The sequence below is a fragment of the Rana temporaria genome, chromosome 11, assembly GCF_905171775.1.
Source record: "Rana temporaria chromosome 11, aRanTem1.1, whole genome shotgun sequence".
Lineage (NCBI taxonomy): Eukaryota > Metazoa > Chordata > Amphibia > Anura > Ranidae > Rana > Rana temporaria.
Window position 1 is genome coordinate 9,232,299 of NC_053499.1, and position 27,744 is coordinate 9,260,042.

The 27,744-nt window shown below is 47.6% G+C and overlaps 1 protein-coding gene across 2 annotated transcripts in view; it reads left to right on the forward strand.

Moving 5' to 3' along the window:
- Positions 1-27,744, forward strand: part of LOC120917004 — a 61,892-nt gene that overhangs the window by 21,856 nt on the left and 12,292 nt on the right. The window contains exons 1-5 of one of the 2 annotated variants that reach the window (XM_040327980.1): positions 7,851-8,062; positions 14,055-14,414; positions 18,618-18,944; positions 23,233-23,328; positions 24,850-25,263. In XM_040327980.1, coding sequence (XP_040183914.1) covers positions 7,945-8,062; positions 14,055-14,414; positions 18,618-18,944; positions 23,233-23,328; positions 24,850-25,263 — 1,315 coding nt within the window. In that variant the 5' untranslated portion in view covers positions 7,851-7,944. Of the gene's footprint in view, positions 1-7,850; positions 8,063-14,054; positions 14,415-18,617; positions 18,945-23,232; positions 23,329-24,849; positions 25,264-27,744 lie in introns of those variants that run through there. The other variant, XM_040327981.1, reaches the window with a different exon arrangement.

The following is a 27,744-nucleotide window of genomic DNA, read 5'->3' on the forward strand; positions in this document are numbered from 1 at the left end:
TGGGGGGAGATGGCCACCCATGCCACTAATAGACAATGTCTCCGGACGCCTTTCTTAGAAGCAAATTTTTTTTATGAAGACTTTTTTTTCGTCGCTGGGGCTCATTATTACAGCTTTTCGAACAGTTACTTCTTGGCTTTGCCCTGGGGGAACCAGATACAAACCTCGCCAGGTAGAAGCCTGTAGCGTTGCTGCCTGGGCAGTGGACTCCGTGCTCTACAGATCCAGTACTGTTGTCCACCTGTCTAGCAAAACCCTTTCTCTGAAAGCCTCTTAGGGGGTATGCCCACCAGAAGGGCAATGACTGCTCAGAGGGGGAATTTTACTCTAGATCAGGGGTGTCAAACTCAATTTCATTGTGGGCCGCATCAGCATTATGATTTCCCTCAAAAGGGCCGGTTATATCTGTAAGATTAGATGCCCAGCGCACCCCCTCCCCTTACATTAGATGTCAAGAGCCACCCCCACCATCAGAAGTTGGGTCCCCCACTCTCCCTTACGTCACAGTGCACCCCCCTTACTTTATGCTGCTGCTGGGAAGAAGCTGGATGCATTGGTTGAAAGCAGAAAGTAAGGGTCTGGAGGAGGACCAGAGGAGGGCTGGAGTTCTCCGGTAGCTGCAGGAGGGGTGTGAGGGCCACATGAAATGGCCTGGAGGGCCGGATTCGGCCCGCGGGCCTTATGTTTGACACCTGTCCTCTAGATCCTGTCACTCTCCAAGCAGTATACACAGTGGGGGGTGCAGGGTGCATTTCAGACCACAAGTCAGGATATTGCCCTAGAGCAGGCATTACTAAATGGCGAACTACGGTCCAGGTCCAGACTAAGTCACTGGCCTAGATTCACGTACCCCGGCGTAAGTGTGGGCGGGCATAGCGTATCGTATTTACGCTACGCCACCGCAACTTAGAGAGGCGAGTGCTGTATTCACAAAGCACTTGCGTCCTAAGTTACGGCTGCGTAGTGTAAATGTGCCGGCGTAAGCGCGCCTAATTCAAATTGGGAAGAGGTGGGCGTGTTTTATGCAAATAAAGCATGACCCCACGTAAATGAAGTTTTGAACGTACGCACTGGGATATGTCCATGGACGGCGCATGCGTCGGATAGAATGCCTAAGATACGTCGAACACTGCCTATGACGTGAACGCAACTTACGCACAGCCCTATTCGCGTACGACTTACGCAAACGACGTAAAAAGATACGCTTGTTCCGACGTCCATACTTTGCATGGGCTACGCCACCTAGAGACCTGCTTTATCTTTACGCCGGCATATGTCTTACGTAAACGGCGTAACTAGTTGCGACGGGCATACGTACGTTCGTGAATCGGCGTATCTTGCTCATTTGCATATTCAACGCGGAAAACAACGGAAGCGCCACCTAGCGCCCAGCGTAAGTATGCACCCTAAGATACGACGGCATAGGAGACTTACGCCGCTCGTATCTTAGCCAAATTTAAGCGTATCTGGTTTCCAGAATACGCTTAAATATACAACGGCGCAGATTCGGACTTACGACAGCGTATCTACTGATACGCCGACGTATGTCTCTGAGAATCTGGGCCACTGTCTTTATGGCCCTTGCTTTGAGCACTGGTCCAAAAAATTTGGTGTAGGGGGGATGATCTTGGAGGTTATTTTTCAGGGGTTGGCCCCCTTAGTTCCAGTGAAGGGAACTCTTAAGGTGTCGGCATACCAAGACATTTTGGACAATTTCATGCTCCCAACTTTGTGGGAACAGTTTGGGGACGGCCCCTTCCTGTTCCAACATGACTGCACACCAGTGCACTAAGCAAGGTACATAAAGACATGGGTCTGACCTCAACCTGATAGAACACCTTTGGGATGAATTAGAGCGGAGACTGTAAGCCAGGCCTTCTCGTCCACATCAGTGCCTGACCTCACAAATGCGCTTCTGGAAGAATGGCCAAACATTCCCATAGACACCCTCCTAAACCTTGTGGACGGCCTTCCGAGAAGAGTTGAAGCTGTTATAGCTGCAAAGGCGGGCCAACTCAATACTGAACCCTACGGACTAATAGCTGGATTCAGGATGGTGGGCGCATAGTTGCGGCGGCGTAGCGTATGGCATTTACACTACGCCGCCGTAAGTTAGCGAGGCAAGTACATGATTCACAAAGTACTTGCCTGCTACTTACGGCGGCGTAGCGTAAATCGGGCGGGCGTAAGCGCGCATAATTAAAATTTGGCTGAGGGGGGCGTGTTTTATGCTAATGGAGGGTGACCTGACGTGATTGATGTATTTTACGAACGGCACATGCGCCGTCCGTGTACATATCCCAGTGTGCATTGCGGCAAAGTACGCCGCACGGTCCTTTTGGTTTCAATGTGGACGTAAATTACGTCCAGCCGTATTCACGTACGACTTACGCAAACAACGTAAAATTTTCAAATTTTGACGCGGGAACGACGGCCATACTTAACATTACTATTCCAGCTATTTGATGAAATAACTTTAGGCCTGAAAGTGCGTTACGTAAACGGCGTATCTTTACTGCGTCGGGCAAGCGTACGTTCGTGAATCGGCGTATCTACTCATTTACATATTTACATATCCTAAAAAGTACACTTTAGGATACGACGGTGTAAGACACTTACGCCGCTCGTATCTGAGCCTAATTTAAGCGTATCTGGTTACCAGAATACTCTTAAATTAGCGCCGGCGCACATTCAGACTTAGGCTGGCGTATCAGTAGATACAACAGCCTAAGTCTTGGTCAGGCTTGGCACTCTGAACCCACTTATACTCAGAGCATTTTATCATTGGTTTGTCTTCTTGGCACTCTGATGGCAGCGCCAGAGGTCCTTGGCTCACCATCTTCCCTAAGCCTGAGATTTCTGCCGCTGCAGTCAGTCGCTATGGCAAAGGTGGTGCTTACGGAGAAGACCAGTAAGCTATTGTTCTCTGGTCCCTTCTACAGCCTCGTACACACGATCCAACTTTATGGCCATAATTGTCTGACGGACGTGCTGTGTCAGATAATCCGACCGTGTGTACGCTCCGTCAGACAATTGGCTGAATTAACGACGACAAAAGTTGGCTGTTCATGCTCCCCAATTGTTGAGCAGTAAGGCGCAGATCCTCAAAGAAATTACACGGCGTATCTCTTGATACGCCGCGTAATTTCGAATTTTGCGTGCCGTATCTTTGTTTTGGTATCCACAAAACAAGATACGACGGCATCTGTGTTAGATCCGACAGGCGTACGTCTTCGTACGCCGTCGGATCTTAGATGCAATTTTTCGGCGTCCGCTAGGTGGCGTTCACGTCGTAATCCGCGTCGAGTATGCAAATTAGCTATTTCCGACGATCCACGAACGTACGACCGCCCGTCGCATTTTTTTACGTCGTTTCCGTTCGGCTTTTTCCGGCGTATAATTAAAGCTGCTATATGGTGGCGTACTCAATGTTAAGTATGGCCGTCGTTCCCGCGTCTAATTTTGAAAATTTTAAGTCGTTTGAGTAAGTCGTCCGTGAATGGGGCTGGACGCCATTTACGTTCACAACAATGACGTCCTTGCGACGTCATTTGGAGCAATGCACCCTGGGAGTTTTTACGGACGGCGCATGCGCAGTTCGTTCGGCGCGGGGACGTGCTTCATTTAAATGAAACACGCCCCCTACCTGCCCAATTTGAATTCCGCCGCGAGAGATACACTACGCCGCCCTAACTTACGGCGCAAATTAGTTGAGGATTCAAACCAAAGCTAGGTAAGTTACAGTGGCGTAGCGTATCTCACATCTGCGCCGGGCGCAGTCTATGTATGTGGATCTGCCCCTAAATCTGTTACGTCGGTTTATCCGATCGTGTGTACCCAAGTCCTTCCAACTAAAATCCAAAGTACAAACACGCCTGCTCGGAACCAATGCTAAACATCAGACAACAACAGCAAAAGTTGCCCAAAGGGTGGCGGTAAAGAGCTGAAAAACCACGTGGTTTGGTGAATGTTGGCTGAAAATGTTGTGCGGTGTGTAGGCAGAACAATGCGCTTCGGACCAAAATCCACGGAAGAGTTGGTTGGAAATTGGATCGTGTGTACGAGGCTTTACTCTCCATGGAGGAAGTAGCAGCTCGGGCCCTGGGCTCACAAGTCTGAACACAGAAAAAGCATGGAACCTTTTTATATATGAGATGTAGGAATAATACTGTATCAGTGTTGTGTTTACAGCAAAAGAAGCTTTTAAACAACATGGAGGAAAAAACAAAGATGGCAGCTGTGCAATTTGTAGGGGAAGTTATGTATTTGTATTACCCGCAACTTCATGAAATAAATGTTTTATATTTTTTATATACAATGCTAAGATAGCACAATATGACCAGCAATACCTGCCTTGTATAGGATTTCATATGGTGCAAGTTAGGGATGTCCCGATACCGATACTAGTATTGGTATCGGTACCGATACCGAGCATTTCCCCGAGTACTTGTACTCAGGGGAGAATATCGGCACTGACAGGGGGAGAGAAGAGCGGCACTGACAGGGGGAGAGAAGGGCGGCACTGACAGGGGGAGAGAAGGGCGGTACTGACAGGGGGAGAGAAGAGCTGCACTGACGGGGAGAGAAGAGCGGCACTGACAGGGGGAGAGAAGGGCGGCACTGACAGGGGGAGAGAAGAGCGGCACTGACGGGGGGAGAGAGGAGCGGCACTGACGGGGGGAGAGAGGAGCGGCACTGACGGGGGGAGAGAAGAGCGGCACTGACGGGGGGAGAGAAGAGCGGCACTGACGGGGGGAGAGAAGAGCGGCACTGACAGGGGGAGAGAAGGGCGGCACAGACAGGGGGAGAGGAGTGGCACTGACAGGGGGAGAGAAGAGCTGCACTGACAGGGGGAGAGAAGAGCGGCACTGACAGGGGGAGAGAAGAGCGGCACTGACAGGGGGAGAGAAGAGTGGCACTGACAGGGGGAGAGAAGAGCTGCACTGACAGGGGGAGAGAAGAGCGGCACTGACAGGGGGAGAGAAGAGCGGCACTGACAGGGGGAGAGAAGAGCGGCACTGACAGGGGGAGAGAAGAGCGGCACTGACAGGGGGAGAGAAGAGCGGCACGGGGGGGGGGGGGAAGACTGCACGGAACAGAAGACTTGCAACTCCCCTGCCTGCCCATGGGGCACTGACTGGCAACATGGGACAACATGGAACTGGGACAAACAAGTGATGCCCAGCAATGCCATCAGTGCCACCCTACAGTATCCATCAGTGCCACCCCTCAGTGTCCATCATTGCCACCCCTCAGTGCCCATCCATGCCCAGTTCCCACCTATCGGTGCCCATCTGTGCCACCTATGAGTGCCCATCCGTGCCGCCTATGAGTGCCCATCAGTGCCGCCTATCAGTGTCCAACAGTGCCGCCTCACCGGTGCCCATCAGTGCCGCCTCACCGGTGCCCATCAGTGCCACATCATCGGTGCCCATAATCGAAGTAGAAAACGTACTTATTTACCCAAAAGATTAATAGAACAAAATAAAAACGTAATTTTTTTCAAAATTGTCGATCTTTTTTTTAGTTGTTGCGCAAAAAATAAAAATTCCAGAGGTGATCAAATACCACCAAAAGAAAGCTCTATTTGTTGGAAAAAAAATGATAAAAAAAATTGTTTGGGTGCAGTGTAGCACGACCGCGCAATTGTCATTCAAAGTGCGACAGCGCTGAAAGCTGAAAATTGGCTTGGGCAGGAAGGTGCGTAAGTGCCTGGTATGGAAGTGGTTAAAGCCCACACACGACCATTTTTTACCACGTAAAAAAACGGCAACGTTAAAAACGACGTGAAAAATTAGAGCATGTTCGAAATTTTGAATGCCCATTTTTTACATTGTGAAAAATGCTCTGGAGCCCACACATACGATCGTTTTTAATGACATAAAAAAAAAAATATGGGCCAGATTCTCAAACGAGATATGACGGCGTATCTCCAGATACGCCGTCATATGTCTGAGGTGCGCGGTCGTATCTATGCGCCTGATTCTTAGAATCAGTTACGCATAGATTTCCCGTAGATCCGACTGGCGTAACTGTGTTACACCGTCGGATCGTAACTGCATATTTAAGCTGGCCGCTAGGTGGCGCTTCCGTCGAATTCCGCGTTGAGTATGCAAATTAGCTAGATACGCAAATTCACTAACGTACGCCCGGCCGACGCAGTACATTTACGCCGTTTACGTTAGGCTTTTCCCGGCGTATAGTTACCCCTGCTATATAGTGGCGTAAGTGCGGCGTACCAATGTTAAGTATGGCTGTCGTTCCCGCGTCGAAATTAATTTTTTTTACGTTGTTTGCGTAAGTCGTCCGTGAATGGGGCTGGACGTCATTTACGTACACGTCGAAACCAATACGTCCTTGCGGCGTACTTTGATGCAAAGCACACTGGGATATTCCACGGACGGCGCATGCGCCGTAAGTGCAAAACGTCAATCACGTCGGGTCACAGCACATTAACATAAAACACGCCCCCCCTGTTCAACATTTGAATTAGGCGGGCTTACGCCGGCCGATTTACGATACGCCGCCGCAACTTACGGAGCAAGCGCTTTGAGAATACAGCACTTGCCCGTCTAAGTTGCGGAGGCGTAACGTAAATCGGATACGTTACGCCGCCGCAAAGATACGCCGTTCTACGAGAATCTGGCCCTTAATTTTTTACAACCCGGAAACCGGTCGTGTGTACGCGGCATTAGTGCTGAAACACACTTTAACCCCTTCCCGACCGCCGCATGTACATATACGTCGGCAGAATGGCACGTACAGGCACATTGGCGTACCTGTACGTCCCTGCCTAGACGTGCAGCGGTCGGGTCCCCTCGGGAAGCGATCCGGGACGACGGCGCAGCTATTTGTTTATAGCCGCTCCGTCGCGATCGCTCCCCGGAGCTGAAGAACGGGGAGAGCCGTATGTAAACACGGCTTCCCCGTGCTTCACTATGGCGCTGCATCGATCGAGTGATCCCTTTTATAGGGAGACTCGATCGATGACGTCATTCCTACAGCCACGCCCCCCTACAGTTGTAAACACACACTAAGTGAACCCTAACTCCTACAGCGCCCCCTTGTGGTTAACTCCCTAACTGCAACTGTCATTTTCACAGTAAACAATGCAATTTAAATGCATTTTTTGCTGTGAAAATGACAATGGTCCCAAAAATGTGTCAAAATTGTCCGAAGTGTCCGCCATAATGTCGCAGTCACGAAAAAAATCGCTGATCGCCGCCATTAGTAGTAAAAAAAAAAAAATTAATAAAAATGCAATAAAACTATCCCCTATTTTGTAAACGCTATAAATTTTGCACAAACCAATCGATAAACGCTTATTGCGATTTTTTTTTACCAAAAATAGGTAGAAGAATACGTATCGGCCTAAACTGAGGAAAAAAAATATTTTATATATGTTTTTGGGGGATATTTATTATAGCAAAAAGTAAAAAATATTGCATTTTTTTCAAAATTGTCGCTCAATTTTTGTTTATAGCGCACAAAATAAAAACCGCAGAGGTGATCAAATACCACCAAAAGAAAGCTCTATTTGTGGGGAAAAAAGGACGCCAATTTTGTTTGGGAGCCACGTCGCACGACCGCGCAATTGTCTATTAAAGCGACACAGTCCCGAACTGTAAAAACACCTTGGGTCTTTAGGCAGCATTATGGTCCGGGGCTTAAGTGGTTAAGCAGGTAAAAAGGTATGGAGCAATTATTTTTTTATATATATATTTATTTTATGAGAGCAAGATCAAGTAACCAACGTAAATTGGGTATAATCCCAATCTGACGGCAAAAGTGGAAATACACTTTAAACGCTCCTTGCAGTACTTGTAAATTGCTGTAGATAGCAGCAGATATTTCCATTTCCTTTCAAAAGTGAAATTGAAAGCAAGTTCGATCATTTCTCTCCATGAAGTCGGAACACTCGGGGTGTGGGTTCGGTCGACTGAAATGGGCCTCAGTAGAGATATCCCAACAAGATGTGTCCCGGGGGGAAAGTCTCTAGTATGGAATGCAACGATAGTTCTAATTCTAATCAGCTTTGCCTTCCTGTGCCATTCTCAAACAGGTGAGTGTCCCTTGCATGTCGGGGTGGGCAAAGGGTAAGGCTGGATTCACACAAGGTCAATTCCTGGCTATTATGAAAGATAATGTTACGCCGAGTAAATTGATACCCAACATGTCACGCTTCAAAATTGCGTCCGCTCGTGGAATGGCGACAAACTTTTACCCTTTAAAATCTTCATAGGCGACGTTTAAAAAAATCTACAGGTTGCATGTTTTGAGTTACAGAAGAGGTCTAGGGATAGAATTATTGCTCTCGCTCTAACGATCGCGGCGATACCTCAAATGTGTGGTTTGAACACCGTTTACATATGCAGGCGCTTCTAACGTATGTGTTCGCTTCTGCGCGCAAGCTGGTCGGGACGGGGCGCGTTTTCTGGCTCCTAACTTTTTTAGCTGGCTCCTAGATTCCAAGCAAATTTGTCAAACCCTGACCTAGACTAACTCTATGCACAATAACATATTTTTTTTCCTGATACAAAAAAAAACAGTGTCATGCCTCTGTTAGCACTCTCTCTTTTGCAGTTTTCTTGCTTGGGCTTTCTGTCTTCCCTGTCAGACATGCACGCTTGTGGCTGCTCCCTTAGGCCTGGTACACACAATAGGATTGATCCGCGGATAAATCCTCTGGCGGATTTGGATCCGTTGGCATGTACTCACCATCGGATCCAAATCTGCGCGGAATTCAACCGCAGTGACGTGTCGCGCCGTCGCCGCGATGATGACGCGGCAACTTGCGCGACGATGTCATATAAGGAAATCCACGCATGCGTCGAATCATTACGACGCATGCGAGGGACGGGTTCGGACGGATCGATCCGGTGAGTCTGTACAGACCACCGGATCGATCCGCTGGAGCCGATTCCAGCGGATAGATTTGTTAGCATGCTTACACATTTTTATCTGCTGGAAATCGGAAATATCCGCGGATAAATATCCGCTGGAACGTACACACCAGGGGATCTATCCGCTGAAACCGATCCGCTGAGATTTTTCAGCGGATGGATCCTCTCGTGTGTACGGGGCCTTAGGCTGGATTCACACTTATGCAGTTTTAGGCTGCATTCACACCTAGGCGTATATACGCCTGAAGCGCGACGCCGCAGCCGCCCCTCATGCGCTGGAGGGGTGATTTTACATGGTCGGCTATGGAGATGGTTCACATCTCCACGCCGAACGCCGGACGCCTGCCGCCTGAAAAAAGGTCCCGGACCTTTTTTTCAGGCGTCTTTCGGCGTTCGGCATAGGAGATGTGAACCATCTCCATAGAGGGGGTGAGGCTGCATTCACAATCGCAGCGTTTTGTCGCCGCGAATCGCGGTACAAAACGCCGCTATTTGCCGCCGCAATTCGCGGGACAAAACGCCACGATTCAGTACGCCTAGGTGTGAATGCAGCCTTAGTGATTTTTGCATTTTGCAGATTTGCACTACAGTCCATTTAACATGGTTTCCTATGGAACACGTTCTGCAGTGCAAATCTGCATAATGCAAAAAGCAGATAAACTGCATAGGTGTGAATCCAGCCTTACACACGTATGAACTCCTCGGTGGGTGGCGCCCAGAACTCTGGTCCTGACTCTACAAGAAAACCCCGTACACACCTAGACATTCCAAAAACCTGTTCCCAGGTTCAGAGATTTCCTCCCACACAGATCCCACACAGATCCCACACAGATCCAGGCTCCAGATCCCGAACAGTGTTTTAACAGCTGCTGAGGAAAGTGAAAAGATAGGCCCAGATTCTCGTAGAATGGAGTAAAACTACGGCGGCGTAACGTATCTCATTTACGTTACGCCGCCGCAAGTTTTACGGGCAAGTGCTTGATTCACAAAGCACTTGCCTGTAAAGTTGCGGCGGCGTAACGTAAATCCCCCCGCGCTAGGGTGCCCACATGTCCCGGATTGCCCGGGACTGTCCCGCAATTGACATGTCTGTCCTGGGTCCCGGGCACCTTCATTCCGGAACAATACAATGTCCCGGAATGAAATAGAGGACACAGTCACCCCCTACTAAGTAATAACTACATTTCCAGTACTGGTTGCTAGGGCCAGCGCTGCCTGGCATCTTGCAACCAGTGACAATTTACTCTCAGACAGTGAGACCGGGAGCGAGGCCTGCGCCTAGTGCAGCACCGCTGTCCCCACCCACCTAAGCACCTCCTCCTTCTCCGGCAAGCAGCAGGGACTGGTGTGATCTTCACTCTCCAGATAGTGACGCCACTTGTTTCCTTCTACGCACGTGGGTCATGCAGAGGGAGTGACAGCAGCACTGCATCTGGTGGCAGGCTATGGGTGGCAAGCGGCACTGCATCACCTGACAAATAACCTGCCGCCAAATTCCCCATCAACACCCGAGACTACATTTCCCCCCCGCCCCCTTATCTTTTTTGGGGGAAGGTGAGAGAGGGGATGTGTCCCTGAATGGCAGTTTGAAAATGTGGTCACCCTACCCCGCGCAAGCCCGCCTAATTCAAATGATCCGGGTAGGGGGCGTGGATCATTTAAATTAGGCGCCGAACGTACTGCGCATGCGCCGTCCCTAAAATTTCCCGATGTGCATTGCGCGAAATGACGTGGCAAGGACGTCATTGGTTTCGACGTGAACGTAAATGGCGTCCAGCCCCATTCACGGACGACTTACGCAAACGACTTAAATTTAAAAATTTGGACGCGGGAACGACGGCCATACTTAACATTGGTTGCCCCTCATATAACAAGGGCAACTTTACGCGTCGCAAATCTAACGTAAACGTCGTATCTTCACTGCGTCGACCGCGCGTACGTTTCGGGAATTCACGTATTTTGCTAATTTGCATACTCGATCGGGAAAACGACGGAGGCGACACCTAGCGGCGAAAAAAAAAATTGCATTTAAGATCCGACAGCGTAAGAGCCTTACGCCTGTCGGATCTAATGGTTATCTATGCGTAACTGATTCTAAGAATCAGTCGCATAGATACGACGGCCCAGATTAGGACTTACGACGGCGCACATGGCGTTGCGCCGTCGTAAGCCCTTTCAGAATCTGGGCCATAGTTTCCTCCAAAAACATGCATCCCGGAGCCCCTCAGCTGGCCTAGTTGAGAATCCTGGGTGACATACACCATGACAGGGTACCATATTGTCACAATATATATATGTTTTTAAGGGCATCACAGAAGAGGCATGTCATGTTGGCTTTTTTATTCCTTTATAAATTTTCAATGCCATCTTCATGTCAATAGTTTGCTTTATGTGGATAAAAAATGTGTAGCGCTGAAAAAAGTCACATGTTGCCAAAATGATTCAAAAATAATTATAACAAATCCTGGCCCAGATTCTCAAAGGCGTTACGACGGCGCAACACCATTAGCGCCGTCGTAACTCCTCATCTGGCCCCGGGTATCTATGCGACTGATTCTTAGAATCAGTTGCGCATAGGTACCCATTAGATCTGACAAGCATAAGGCTGTTACGCTGTCAGATCTTAAAAGTAATTTTTTTCCCGCATCGTCGCTTTTCCCCGTCGTCTATGCAAATGAGGTAAGTACGGCGATTCCCGAACATACGCGAGGTCGACGCAGCGAATTAACGTCGTTTGCGTAGCGTACCCGACGCGTAAGGTTGCCCCTGCTAATTAGCAGGCGCAACCAATGTTAACTATGGCTGTCGTTCCCGCGTCGAATTGAATAAAAATTACGTCGTTTGCGTAAGACGTCCGTGAATGGCGCTGGACGCCATTTACGTATACATCTAGGCAAATGACGTCGGGGCGACGTCATTTAGCGCAATGCACGTCGGGTAATTTACCCGACGGAGCATGCGCAGTACGCTCGGCGCGGGAGCGCGCCTAATTTAAATGGTGCCCGCCCCATTTGAATGGGGCGGGCTTGCGCCGAGCAATCTAACGCTACACCGCCGCAAGTTTACAGGTAAGTGTTCTGAGAATCAGGATTTAAACCTGTAGACCTGCGGCGGTGTAACGTAGAGCTCATACATTACGCTGCCCAGGAGCAACGCTAATGTATGAGAATCTGGGCCCCTGTGTCCAATAAAGGCGAATGAAGTTCAAAACGTCAATTAAAATGACCGTGTGTGGGGGAAAACGTCGTTTTATGTCTTGTGAAAAACGACAAAAAAAAAATTGAAGCATGCTTCAATTTTTTGTGTCGTTTTTCAAAACGTAATTTTTTGTGTCACCGTGTGTAGCTAAAACAACGTTTTTATACCCGCGCATGCTCAGAAGCTAGTTATGAAGCGAGCTTCAATGGAAAAGAGTGGTGAACGTAACCTCGCTTTGCTAGAGCATTTTAAAAAAACGATGGTGTGTAGGCAACGTCGTTTTTGAAAATGAAGTTTCAAAAACATCGTTTTTTTACTTCACAAAAAATGACGTTTTTTTTCATCACATAAAGTGATGGTGTGTACGCGGCATTACTCCAATGTTATTCCAAAATATGTGAAGACCCACCACCAGTGAATGTAAGGGGAGGCTTACCAGCTAGCCTGTGACCGCCCTTCTCAGGGGGGTCAGTACAGGCTCTGCAGAGATACAGATGATCGTGAATGGTGTCCTGTGGAGACCTCCAGGAATGAAGGGCCCTTGACCCGCCCTGCACTAAGGAAAGGGAGCCTTGACTGCTGGATGCTTGGCAACCAGTCAGGGCGTCAACATGAGGAGGGAGTCGGAGTGGCTCCGCTGGGATTGGCTACGATTGGCACGAGGTGAGGGGGTGGAGACAGAACTCTAGAAATAGCTACGCAGGGGTACGTCCCACTAATTCCGAAGAATTGACGTCACAAGAGTTGCCCGCCCTCCCGCCCATGGTGTTGTTGTTTCATCACAGCTTCTTTGGCGGTTTTACCTGGCCAGCAATTGGCATTACTTTTTGGGCTAAGCCCTCACGTTGAATCACAGGGTCAGTTTAATGCCCGTCTCGCACTGATGGTGGAGACAGGCCTCTTAGACTAGACATTTTTGTTTATATGCTCACGGTGTAACCGTGACTGGCATGGTTTTAGGATTGTTGGGATTTGAAGTTTGTTATAACAATACGTTTCAATAAAGCTGTGGCCTTGCCCACTTCCAACTTTAAATGGTCTGTGTGGAATTATTGGGGGGGCAAGGTTTTTTGGTATGGTTGAATTAAGAGCAAGTTAAAGGGGTGGTTCACCCTAAAAACGACTTTTTTTTATTACACTGCCCCCCCACATTACAATACGATTAAAGCGGATCTCCACTCTAAAGTGGAGTCCCGCTGATCGGCACCCTCCCCCCCTCCGGTGTCACATTTGACACCTTTCAGGGGGGAGGGGGGTGCAGATACCTGTCTACAGACAGGTATCTGCACCCACTTCCGGCCCTACGATACGGGCAAAGGACGGGTTTTTTCCTTACCTTCCGTCCGTCCCCCGTTGTATGCTGGGAACACTCGGCTCCCAGCACACAGCGGGAGCCAATCGGCGGGCGCAGCGCGACTCGCGCATGCGCCGTAGGGAACCGGGCAGTGAAGCCGGAGCGCTTCACTTCCTGGTTCCCTCACCGTGGATGGAGGGGGGAGCAGCAGGGTGACGAGCGATCGGCTCGTCATCTGCTGCGATCACCGCTGGACTCCAGGACAGGTAAGTGTCCATATATTAAAAGTCAGCAGCTGCAGTATTTGTAGCTGCTGGCTTTTAATATATTTTTTTAGTGGCACATCCGCTTTAAGGCTATTATTATTTTTTTGATGCTGTACATACCTTTGTACAGCATATTCACCCGTGCATCCGGGTTGCGAGTCCCGCGGGAGTGGGCGTTCCTAACATATCTGTGACTGACGTTTTGCCCAAAAACGAGCTCCCCCCCTGTCGCGTAAGCCGCGTCACGATTGGCGAAAGGAGCCGAACGGCGATGCGCATGCGCAGTATAGCGCGGACTCGCCGTTTGGCTCCTTTCGCCAACCGTGACGCAGTGCAAAAAAACGTGACGCCCTTGCTTTAGTATGTTAACGTTTGTCTGTTTTTATCTTTCAGCATTAAAGATCATGGATAGTCCGTCACCTGTTGAAGCGATCCTGGGACAGAATGTGACAATTCCTTGTGTTCTTACTGACAGAGATCAACCACAGAGGGATCTGGATCTGAATCTGTCTACGGATTCCGTGCGCTGGGATATGAGGCCATTGAATGGAAGTGAACATAAAGTATATCTGTTTACAAATGGCCGCCATGCACCTTACAGACAAAACTCTAATGTTGAAGGGACAGGATTTAAAAGAGGAAATGCCAGTCTCACCCTGTACAATGTTCAGCAAAGCGATGAAGGGAAGTACGTCTGTAATGTGTTTGTTGCCGGGAACAAGCTCATAGCAACTCGCAATGTGGAGGTGTCAGGTAGGTGAAAATACCGAACACTATTTTCATAAGCATAATACCATAAAGATATTATATATTAATTACTAAAAATAAAGGGGCAGATTCTCGTAGAATGGCGTAACTTAGGGCGGGCGTAACGTATCTCATTTACGTTACGCCGCCGCAAGTTTTTCAGGCAAGTGCTTTATTCACAAAGAACTTGCCTGTAAAGTTGCGGCGGCGTAGCGTAAATCACCCGGCGCAAGCCCGCCTAATTCAAATTAGGCGAGTAGGGGGGTGTAGCTTTTAAATTAAGCGTGTTCCCGCGCCGAACGTACTGCGCATGCGCCGTCCGTAAAATATCCCAGGGTGCATTGCTCCAAATGAAGTCGCAAGGACGTCATTGGTTTCGTGAACGTAAATGGCGTCCAACCTCAGTCACGGACGACTTACGCAAACGACGTAAATTTATAAATTTCGACGCGGGAACGACGGCCATACTTAACATTGGTTGCGCCTCATATACCCAGGGGCAACTTTACCCCGGGAAAAGCCTAACGTAAACGTCGTAACTTTACTGCGTCGGCCGCGCGTACGTTCGGGAATTCGCGTATCTAGCTAATTTGCATACTCGACAGGGAAAAACTACGGAGGCGACACCTAGCGGACAAAAAAAAAAATTGCAGTTAAGATCCGACGGCGTAAGAGACTTACGCCTGTCGGATCTAATGGATATCTATGCGTAACTGATTCTAAGAATCAGGCGCATAGATACGACGGCCCAGATTAGGACTTACGACGGCGTACATGGCGTTGCGCCGTCGTAAGCCCTTTGAGAATCTGGGCCAAAGTCTTAAAGGTTAACTAAGCTTACAATCAAATATAGAGGGGCAAGTGGTACAAAAGGTAATAACTGAGAAGGATGAACTGATGGAAGATTAAAAGTTCAGTTTTTAGGTGGAGGCGGGATAGACTTCCCCGAAGAGATGATTTTTTTTTAAGGATTGCCTAAAGGTGAAGAGAGTGGGAAACAGCTGTACACATTGGGGTAGGGAATTTCATAGGATAGGAGAGGCTCCGTAGAAAGTCTTGGAGACAAGCATGGGAGGAGGAGACAAGGGAGCTGGAGAGCCTCAGGTCTTGGGAGGAGCAGAGAGAACAGTTTGGGTGATAATAGTGAGTAGACATGTGCGTTCCCATTCGTAAAGAATGGATTTTCGTACGAATTTGTTAGTATTCGTACATTCGGATCAATTCGAACATCCGAAAAGCCGAAAGAACCAAAATACGAAAATGACAGAATTAGGAATAAGCCAAATAACGAACAAGCAAAAATACGAACGTACGATTGGACACCGAAACAGCGATGTATGCGTCGGTCGGATGCCTGTCCATCAATTAGGAACGCCCAGCCCCACCATCGTACCCGGAAGTGGCAGTGAGAGCGCCTACAGCAAACGGTACTTACGGACGTTTTTTTTTTTATAAAACCAGCCGATTCTAATTGTCATTAATGTAGGAAATGCAATGTTAAAAGTTTATTTTTAGGGAAACCACCCCTTTAAGAGAAAGTCTATCTTAATATGGATTAGCCGCGTGTTGAAAATTAAACTAAAATACGAGATTGCGAATGACCGCGCCGCGATGTATTTACGAAAGTACAAAATTACGAATCCATTAAACGAAAATTATTATCCAACAAAATGACTTGCGTCTTTCGAAATACGAACAGGTCCGAATAGGAAAACTTGCGTCTTAAGAATCTTTACAAACCTACCAAACGAGACGATACGAAACGAAACAAAAAAACACAAAAAATTTGGTTGTGCACATGTCTAATAGTGAGACAAGGTTGGTAAATGGCTTTGTATGTTAGTATTTTGTATTTTATTTATTAGGAAATTTGAAGTACCGTATTTATCGCGGTATAACGCGCTCCCGCGTATACCGCGCACCCCTAAAGTGGCCCCCAATCCTGTGGAAAACCTTTTTTTTTGTTTTTTTTGTACTTACAGTTTTGGTGTCTTGCGCGGCGTCCATCGACGGCCTCGTCGGATCCGGCGTCCTTCTGCGGCTTCGGGTGTCCTCTTCGGCGGGTCCGGCGTCCGTCTTCGGCGGGTCGGGTGTCCTCTTCGGCGGGTCGGGTGTCCTCTTCGGCGGGTCGGGTGTCCTCTTCGGCGGGTCGGGTGTCCTCTTCGGCGGGTCCGGCGTCCTTCTGCGGCGTCCTCGTGTCCTCCCCGCTCGTTTCCCGCGCCGAGTTTGAATACTGCGCCGACATATACAGAGCGCAGTACACTCGTGTATTGTCGGCAATGCTCGGCTACCCGCGCTGACGTCCTGTACGTCCAGGAGGTGAGTGCGGAAGGAGCCGAGACTGCCCGACTATACCCGAGTGTACTGCGCTCGGTATATGTCGGCGCAGTATTCAAAACTCGGCGCGGGAAAGCGGGTATCGGCGTATACCGCGCACCCACGATTTTGCCCTGATTTTCAGGGCAAAAAAGTGCGCGGTATATGCCGATAAATACGGTAAGTGGAGGGATTGGCAAAGATGGGGGGTGGACACTGAGTGGTCAGTACATGAATGAGTGTGGCTGCAGCATTCATATAATCCGTGGTCATTTGGCAGAGCTAAACTACTGTTCCAGCCAGATGTAAAAACGTAAATGCAGAAGGGCTAAAAAAAGGCTTTGTGCATGGGTGCCTCCGCTGTGTGCATTAGATGAGGAAAGGAACTTCCATTACCAAGGTGCACAATCATGAGGGAGAGGTAGAGGTTCCATTCCACAGAAAAAAATACTTATTTTTTATTTATTTTTTTAACGAATAATTTGGATGGTCTACACCCCAAAATACTTTTTTTATTGTGCAAGCTATAAATTTTTTTTAGATATTTGGGATGTCAGAAATCTAAATGCCATATATGAGTGTCTCCGCTATGTGCATTAGATGAGGAAAGGAACTTCCCAGATGGGAGCCTAGACTCAGGGCAAGTTCCATTCCACAAAGGAATTATTTTTTAAACTTATAGGGCCGGATTCAAGTAGGACTTACGCCGACGTATCTGGAGATACGCAGCGTAAGTCTAAATGTGCGCCGTCGTATCTCTGCGTCGTACCCAAAGAACTAGATACGCCTGAAATTAGGCTTCATCCGACCGACGTAAGTTCCCTACGCCGTTGTATCTTAGACGCATATTTACGCTGGCCGCAAGGGGCGCTTCCATTGATTTACGCGTCGAATATGTAAATGACCTAGATACGCCGATTCACGAACGTGTATAAGGGGGGAACTAATGCGCAAAACCAAAACCTAACCAAAGGCACTAAAACTCTATAATAAGTAATAACAATTAGTTAAAATACTATAAAAAGCAGCAGCCACTACCAAAAGGTGTTCACACACCGAGAATCAATGTTAAAATGGGGGGTGTAATGGCGCTTACCAATAAAATAAACAATAAAATATATTCCACATAAACGCACAACGATGTATGAAGTACCCAATAATAATCCAATTTATTGGATACTTCATACATCGTTGTGCGTTTATGTGGAATATATTTTATTGGTAAGCGCCATTGCACCCCCCATTTTAACAATGATTCACGAACGTACTTGCGCCCGTCGCAGTAATATACGTCGTTTACGTAAGGCGTACGTCCGGCGTAAAGTTAGTCCACCATATAGGAGGCGCAACCCATGCAAAGGTATGGACGACGGAACAGCCGTCGTATTTTACGTCGTTTACGTCGTACTACGTGAACAGGGCTGGGCGTAGGTTATGTTCAGTGATTCGACGTATCTTAGGCGTTCGTTCCGACGTGATTCTGAACATGCGCACTAGGAAGTGTCCACGGGACGGCGCATGCGCCGTTCGTTCGGCCCTTCATTTGCATGGGGTCACGGTTCATTTAAATGTATCACGCCCACTTCCTTCCTACTTTGAATTAGGCGGGCTTACGCCGCCCAATTTACGTTACGCCGGCGCAACGTTGGGAGCGAGTGCTTTGCGAATACTGTTCTTGCCTTTCTATGTTACGTCGGCGTAGCGCAAATGAGATGCGCTACGCCGGCAGAAAGATGCGCAGCACTACGAGAATCCGGCCCATAATTTAGATGGTATCAAGTCCAGTTCTATGCATCATTATGATTTTACTTGCATGCATTACACTACTTACGATGCATTTGTTCAATGAGTGTGGCTCATATTAGCTATTTGATTTTTATTTATTTTTTCCAGCAAGACCAATTGTCAAATTGTCTTCTTACGAAATCACGATTGCACCTGGCAATGAGCAATCTGTTACATGTTACGTACGTAATTTCTATCCCAAATCTGTGGATATTCGTTGGGAGAAGCGCAGTCACTCCTCTGAAAGGTTCCCCTTGGATAAAGAAACTTGTACTAGTGTGCCAACACAGGCTGAAGATGGGACATTTAATGTGACCAGCCTGATGTCTGTGAAGCCATCGAGCGTAGAGGAAGATAGAGACCAATATTTCTGCATTGTCACTCACAGATCCTTTAAGAGTGACCACTTTGTGAGTTTTACTGTTACAGTGAAAGGTAACTCATTCTACTTCAACATATTGTTCAAAGTAAAATGCCAGGGTCCTTCTATGACTCTAAATTATTTCCATTTTTTAAATGTCTTATTCAGTTGTTGACAGACAATCTTAGCGGTCAAGAGGCATCCAAGGCTCTAGCAAAGCATATCTAAATTCAAACAGTAAATCGATGTTTAGGATATTGCGCTCAGGTGTTCCAAAATACATCTAAATCCAATATCAAAATTGTACAATTCGATTACGTTTCTTTATCGTACATCACGGGACACAGGGCAGGTTATAAACCACGCCCCCCTGAAGACGTAATACGAAACGATCGTCGGCGGAGTAGCCTGGTCACGCTTTGAATCTGATCCCCCATCCGTCTCTGTGTACTGCTGAGGTGACAAGAGGACGCACGCCGACACGGGAGTCGAGGCAGCTGCCTCCTTTCTGAGCCTGCAGACCTAGTGCTGGGATGGGCACTTGCTAGTGTAAGTGGCCATTTGGCCCTTCTTTGTTTTTAACTATTTTTTTAATAAATACCGGTTGCACTATGGAGCTGTCTTTGTATTTCATGTTCCACCTGTGATACTCCGTGAAGAGGTTTAGCCTATGGCAACAGTGGATGACGCATCATATGCTTGCAGGCATTAATCTGCATAAGCGATTCTGACTTCCTTTTAATTAAAGAAGTCCAATCGCTCTGGTAATCGCTTATTTCTATCAGCACTTTCTGGGTGTCGATCTTATAAGAGGTGGAAGAAAATATTGGAGTGCACATGATCTGAGAAGATTGCATGTCTTTTTTGATTTCCTTACACAGTTGAAGTGACACAATTTGGAATAATGGATAATCCTCACTTTTGGAATTCACGGACAGTGTTCACATTTTCTTTTGGACTTTTTTTGTTTCCAGATTGTCCACTTATATCCATCCCATTGGATATTGGCACTGTATATATATTATTATTATTTATGTAATAATTTATTTATTAATCTTGATATATCACAATTCACCTGTAATTGTTTATCACAACGGTGTTAGGTTTCTACATATTTATTTATTTCTATGTATGTATATTAAGATATACACCTCTGACACTTTCAATAGGGTCATCATTTCCCTTATTGCACTAGCGCCCCCTATCATCATAAAATACTCACTGGAATAAGAGGCCAATCACTTCTTTTTTTCTAGGGGAGCAGCTTTTATCTATGTTTATTTTTGTTCCACGTTATATCAATTATCTTTTGGCGCGAAAATCACTCCTTACTATAAATCATGACTAACTTGGACTAAAATGGACACTGGCAAAAGACAGACAGGAAGTCACCCCCTACATAAAACTTCCCATACAGGAAGTACTTATGTTTTACCGCCAGTGTCTAAAGGCGGATGTTACAGGTGTGCAGCTCTCTGCACAAACACTTCCATGTGCTCAAAATGGTTCCCATAGGGATCAAGGGTTTGGTGTTTTCTGGTTCCATTCCTACGGCTAAAATGCTCAGATGAGTATTACCCGGGCCCCGCAGTGGTGGTAGATGACAACATACAGGGATTGCCTGTAACGCAACCATTCGGTGGTGAAGCCTACGTAAATGGAACCCTGTGTAGTAATGACTGACCAAGGCGTTTCCAGTAGAGTGCTGTACAGGTCTAGGACACTGCCCATTGTGATGAGTGATGGTTGGATCTTTGTTCCTAGATAGATCCTGCAGGTTGGCAAGTCCCTGTAAGCCAATTTTGGTATCCATTTTATTGCTGCTTTTAAATGTATGTTTGTCTTTTTTCACCCTTTTCCCTTTTAGGAGGCAATTGTTATTGAGTGTTGTGTTCACTGTTTTTTCTGCTAGGGCCGACTTTGTGTCTCCAGCTGTAAATGTGTCCTTTCTCTTCTGCCAAGTTTCTTTGATCTGTTCAAAGTCTCCTCGTGGCTGCCATCTTACCTGGTGACATTAACTGTGCATGCGCAATTGTCCAATAACGTATACATAGGGAGGGTAGATAATTGTTTGGAGGCAAACAGATCAGTGGTGTGTCCTCCTCAGTGCAGGAACAGATTTAAGGGGGCAGAATGGAGTGCCCACCTGTCATGAATCACCAGGAATACCTTCATGCCCAGTCTGTTCGCTTACCTCTGGGTCTATGAATCAGCCTTGGGTCTGCACTCTCACACCTGCATGGTTAAGTAATCTTCCCTCAGCGTGGCTCCACCCTAACCTCTACAGGATACAATATTTAACACTGTGCTGTCCAAGCCTGCCATGCCCAAGCAATATTGTGTGTTTGGTTTCCTGTCTGCTGCTTGCCATGTGCTCTATGTCCTTTTTCTGTTACCAATCTTGGCTTGTTCTTTGACAATCCCTGCCTGCTTGTTACCATGACCTTTGGCGTGTTCTCTGTCTATCCTTGTCTGCTAGTTGCCCGACCTTTGGCTTATCTCCTGACTATCCCTTGTTGTCCTGGGCTGCTGCTTCCTCTCTATCCTCCTATAGCCTACCGTGAGGGTGAGCTGGGAGACCCTGGGGGCCGCGACCTGGAGCCAGTTGCAGTGCAGTCTATCCTTACCACTAGAGGCTCTGGTGAACACCTGCTGGCTCTTAGACTCTGCACCCTGGGGAATCTTATGCTCTAGCTCCCAGTGGGAGCCATAGGATCTACTACCTTAGCGGTGCACTCCTGACCCCAACGGTGTTTATCTGTCACATGGGGAATTGGCACTAGCAGCTGGGCTTTCCCCTGTGATACCATGTCTGTTGCTCCTTGCACAAATGGCCTTTTAAAATTGAGTGGGGCTGTCTTGTCTTGACACAGGTTCTGTTACTCTTCTTTTCAGGCTAATGTCACCTAAAAAGGGGAAGGGTTGGAGCACGGCAGGAGCATGTGGCTGTTGCCATCAGGTCATGTGGACACTAAATGTGGCCCTGTTAATGCGGTTTTCCCAGGCCAGGGGTATCAGGATAATCTGATCTGTTATGCCTGTCTGGTCTTTTGGCTAAAGCAGGGACATCTACATGCGTACGAAGGAGGATCTGTCAGCTGCTTGGTGACTTTAGAGAATAACATTGCCAGTACGTGCGCCACTATAGGGCGAGGTACTAAGAAGCACGGTGACTCTTTTTCGCTGGTCCGCTCTACTTTTTTGGAAAAGGATTGTGTGGATCAGGGCCGGCCTTAGGTGTTCAGGCGCCCTGTGCGAGCTAATCCTGTGGCGCCCACCCCCATCTTCACCCCTTGCCCCCTGGTCACCTAAACATACACAAAGAGGCTGTCCGGGGCCCCTCTATCCTCTGCCGGGAGCCTGGGGAGTGACAATGAGGAAGAAGAGGTGAGGCAAGAGTCAGTGGAGCCCCTAGGTGGCAGTGCGCCCTAGGAGGCTGCCTTCCTAATCCGCCTAGTGGTAGCACCGACTGCCCGGCCCTGCTGCGACTCATTTTGCGAGCTGCGATGGCCGCACGATGCCCCTGTTGCCCTGTGCAGCTGCACAGCTCGCACACCCCAAAGGCCGGCCCTGGTGTGGATGATGGGCAGATAGTGGATGTGGTGGAGTTGGACACAGAAGGATCAGTTTTCATGTGTCCCCTGAGTACTTCCTAAATCCGAGTCCCTAAAGCCACCTTGGGTTCATGGCAGCCAGCGCAAAGTTCCCAGTCTTTTCTCTTACATTTAGAGTATCGGATGTTTGTAGAAGGAGCTCACACTGAGAAGGTGTCACCACGTCACCAGTGCAATTTCAAATGTTTTCATTTGTATGTAAATCCAGCAGCAGAAACTAAAAGGGGAGGGATGCAGGGGCCACTACGAGTAATCGCAAGGTTCTCTTTTTTCTTAAAGTGGAGCTACACCCAAAAGGGGAAGCTCCACGTCTTTGCACCCCCCACTTCCACATTTGGCACTTTTTGGTTTTGACAGGTACCCACTCCCACTTCCGGGTAAGATCGCTGCAGCGATCTATGATCATCTCCGTCCCCTCCTCCTTCCCCCCGCAGTCTTCTGGGACACACAGGTCCCAGAAGACTGAGGGACCATTCACAAAATGCAGCGTGACTTGTGCATGCACAGTAGGAAACTGGCAGTGAAGCTAGAAGGCTTCACTGCCAGTTTCTCTTAATGAAGATGCCGGCTCCTGCACCTGAAGCTGGATCCCTGGACAGGTAAGTGTCCTTATATTAAAAGTCAGCAGCTACAATATTTGTAGCTGCTGGCTTTTAATTTTTTGGGGGGAGACTGGAGCTCCTCTTTAAGTAACTGTGAACATTCTTCTGCCTAATATTGATTGATGATCTGTCTTATGTTATTACAGATACACCTACAATCGGCTATCTTCTTGCAATAATAATAATAATAAGTATGGCCATTGGAATTTTAGCCATAGCACTATTTGCGTATTATAAGAAATGTAAGTATTGTATCATTCTTGTCTTTTTTAAAGGTAAATTATATGTTTTAGGTCAGTTTTATTTTAATTTTTAGGTCCCATTCACACCAGCCTGGTCTGCTGCCGTGTCACAGATTCACGTACAAGAGCGCCGGTGTAACGTAACCCGTTTACGATACACCGCCGCAAGTTTCCAGTTTTAGTGCCCGATTCACAAAGCACTTACCTGGAAACTTGCGGCGGTGTATCGTAAAGACGTCCGGCGCAAGGCGGGCCAATTCAAATGGGCGTGTGCCATTTAAATTAGGCGCGCTCCCGCGCCGGACCTACTGCGCATGCTCCGTTTCGCAATTCCCGTCGTGCTTTGCGCGCAGTGACGTCATTTTTTCGAAAACGGCGACGCGTGTAGCGTAATTCCGTATTCCCGGACGGCTTACGCAAACGACGTTCATTTTTAAATTTCGACGCGGGAACGACGGCCATACTTTATACAGCAATACGTTTGCTGTGTAAAGTTAGGGCACCTAAAACGACGACTAACTTTGCGACGGGAAACTAGACTAGTGGCGACGTAGCGAACGCGAAAATCCGTCGTGGATCGCCGTAACTCCTAATTTGCATACCCAACGCTGGTTTACGACGCGAACTCCCCCCAGCGGCGGCCGTGGTACTGCATCCTAAGATCCGACAGTGTAAAACAATTACACCTGTCGGATCTTATGGCTGTCTATGCGTAACTGATTCTATGAATCCGTCGCATAGATAGAAACAGAGATACGACGGCGTATCAGGAGATACGCCGTCGTATCTCTTTTGTGAATCTGGCCCAATGAACTTAGCTTTTAAGGAAACTATTTAACAAATAAAAAACAAACCTTTACATCCCTTTTAAGGGCTGTCTTTTGTAGAATTACATACCGTGTTTCCCCGAAAATAAGCCCGGGTCTTATATTAATTATGCCAACAAAAGACACAGTAGGGCTTATTTTCGGAGTAGGTCTTACCATGTAATGTGCTGTCTTCTCTCCCCCTCTCTCTCCCTGCCTGTCAGGAATCCCAAGTGTGAAGTTAAAATGCTTGTAAAATCCTATAATCCACTTTATTACAGTATTATATAATGTACAACGTGTGTGTTCCTGTAATATAATTGTGCCAAATACCTTTGTTATATAGCGCCATTCTGCACTTCTGTGACCCGCCGGAGCTCTCTTCCCCACATTTATATTACAGAAACGCACATATTGTACATTATATACTACTGTAATAGAGTGGATTTTAGGATTTAGTATTTTTAACTAGGGCTTATTTTTGGGGTAGGACTTATATTGCAGCCCTCCTGGGGAAAAAAACGCTAGGTCTTATTTTCAGGGTAGGTCTTATTTTTGGGGAAACAGGGTATACTGGACATTATGTGCTGCCTTTTTTTGAGGTCATTGGCTGCAGTTGAACCCCTAATATCTCGTAAGCTGACAACCACCAGTCGTGTTGAATTTGCTCTTTAGAATCCTCTTGCCAAATTCTTAATTTCTTCTTCTATTGCAGTGCGACCGGAGATTTCGGACATTGCTGGAATAGATGATTTGTTTCATGGGCAGAGCTCCAATCTGTCCTGGATGGTTTCAGGGTTCAAACCAAGAGACATTGAGATCCGTGCTTACCTGGAGAGAGGTGATCAACGGCAAGAAATTTGTTCTTGGACATATCCACGACCAAAAGTTCAGAATTATGGTGTTGTATATAACGTGGAGACAGAAAATGGAATCATACTCCTTGAGCAGGAAAATGAAAATAAAACTTTTAATCCAAAGAGGTCAGGCTTATCCTATAGTTGCTTTTGTTCTACAAGTATAACCCCGGACAAAATGAAAGATAAAGAGGCCGAACTCATCATAGAAGTAAAACACGCGGCTCTGAAAAGACTTCTCACTAAACGGCAGAAACTGAACATCAAAGGAGGTAAGTTAGAGAAATATACAATTGTATAAAAAAAATAATAAAAAACATACCGTATTTATCGGGGTATAGCGGGCTCCCGCGTATAGCGCGCACCCCTAAAGTTGCCCCGAATTCCTGTGGAAAAAGTTTTTTTGTACTTACAGTTTTGGTGTCTTGCGCGGCGTCCATCGGCGGCCTTGTCGGGTCCGGCGTCCGTCTGCGGCTTCGGGTGTCCTCTTCGTCGGGTCCGGCGTCCTTCTGCGGCGTCCTCCCCGCTCGTTTCCCGCGCCGAGTTTGAATACTGTGCCGACATATACAGAGCGCAGTACACTTGTGTATTGTCGGGCAGGCTCGGCTACTCTCGCGCTGACGTCCTGTACGTCCAGGACGTCAGCGCGAGAGGACCCGAGACTGCCCGACAAGTGTACTGCGCTCGGTATATGTCGGCGCAGTATTCAAACTCTGCGCGGGATAGCGGGTATCGACGTATACCGCGCACCCACGATTTTGCCCTGATTTTCAGGGCAAAAAAGTGCGCGGTATACGCCGATAAATACGGTAATCTCAATACAGTACTGAATTTTATATACCTGTATGTGTCAAGAGAGGAAGTGATAGGAAATGTCTCCGATAGGGACAATAACAAAACCACATTTGGAGTTTAGAAGGGTTAGAAATTCAGTTTTTCTGACTGTCAGTAAGAGCATTAAACATTTTATCCAGTACAAAAAAATAAAAAAGCTGGAAATTAGCCTATAATTTTATGAAAATTTGAAGCCGGGTTCCGGGCATAATTTTTTTTTTTTTTGCAAGTGTAGCACTACCCCCGGAGGAGCTGCTGGATTTTTGGGCGGCGTGTTACCTCATGGCTCCTCCGAAATTCCTACGGGTGAATGATGCGTATTGCATGTAGTAGAAGTAAAGGAATGTCCATGACAGGTGCTCTTTGCTGTGCTCTTCATTACCCAGCCGGGTAAAAACAGTAAACTTGTGGTGAGGAAAGTAAAGTTGAAAAAGAAGAATAGCAGATTCATGCGTGATGATAGGAAACAATCCCGCTCCCAAGCGTAACACTTCTATGCGCCACTCCTGCCGGAGTGGGTTTAGCGTACCCGGACAGGCCTCGCTCACTGACCTGGAGTGTCACTCGGACAATTGTAGGATAAAGTCTCTGCCACAGACCCTCTTTGGTGAGCCTCAGAAAGATACCGTATTTATCGCGGTATAGCGCGCTCCCGCGTATAGCGCGCACCCCTAAAGTTGCCCCGAATTCCTGTGGAAAAAGTTTTTTTGTACTTACAGTTTTGGTGTCTTGCGCGGCGTCCATCGGCGGCCTTGTCGGGTCCGGCGTCCATCTGCGGCTTCGGGTGTCCTCTTCGTCGGGTCCGGCGTCCTCGCCGCTCGTTTCCCGCGCCGAGTTTGAATACTGCGCCGACATATACAGAGCGCAGTACACTTGTGTATTGTCGGGCAGGCTCGGCTACTCTCGCGCTGACGTCCTGTACGTCCAGGACGTCAGCGCGAGAGGACCCGAGACTGCCCGACAATACACAAGTGTACTGCGCTCGGTATATGCCAGGGCAGTATTCAAACTCGGCGCGGGAAAGCGGGTATCGACGTATACCGCGCACCCACGATTTTGCCCTGATTTTCAGGGCAAAAAAGTGCGCGGTATACGCCGATAAATACGGTAATCTCAATACAGTACTGAATTTTATATACCTGTATGTGTCAAGAGAGGAAGTGATAGGAAATGTCTCCGATAGGGACAATAACAAAACCACATTTGGAGTTTAGAAGGGTTAGAAATTCAGTTTTTCTGACTGTCAGTAAGAGCAGGAAGCACTGCTCTCCTCCCATTCCTTAAACATTTTATCCAGTACAAAAAAATAAAAAAGCTGGAAATTAGCCTATAATTTTCTGAAAACCTATGAATATTTGAAGCCGGGTTCTGGGCATAATTTTTTTTTTTTTTGCAAGTGTAGCACTACCCCCGGAGGAGCTGCTGGATTTTTGGGTGGCGTGTTACCTCGTGGCTCCTCTGAAATTCCTAGGGGTGGATGATGCGTATTGCATGTAGTAGAAGTAAAGGAATGTCCAAGACAGGTGCTCTTTGCTGTGCTCTTCATTACCCAGCCGGGTAAAAACAGTAAACTTGTGGTGAGGAAAGTAAAGTTGAAAAAGAAGAATAGCAGATTCATGTGTGATGATAGGGAAACAATCCTGCTCCCAAGCGTAACACTTCTATGCGCCACTCCTGCCGGAGTGGGTTTAGCGTACCCGGACAGGCCTCGCTCACTGACCTGGAGTATCACTCGGACAATTGTAGGATAAAGTCTCTGCCACAGACCCTCTTTGGTGAGCCTCAGAAAGATACCGTATTTATCGCGGTATAGCGCGCTCCCGCGTATACCGCGCACCCCTAAAGTTGCCCCGAATCCTGTGGAAAAAAGTTTTTTTGTACTTACATTTTTTGTGTCTTGCGCGGCGTCCATCGGCGGC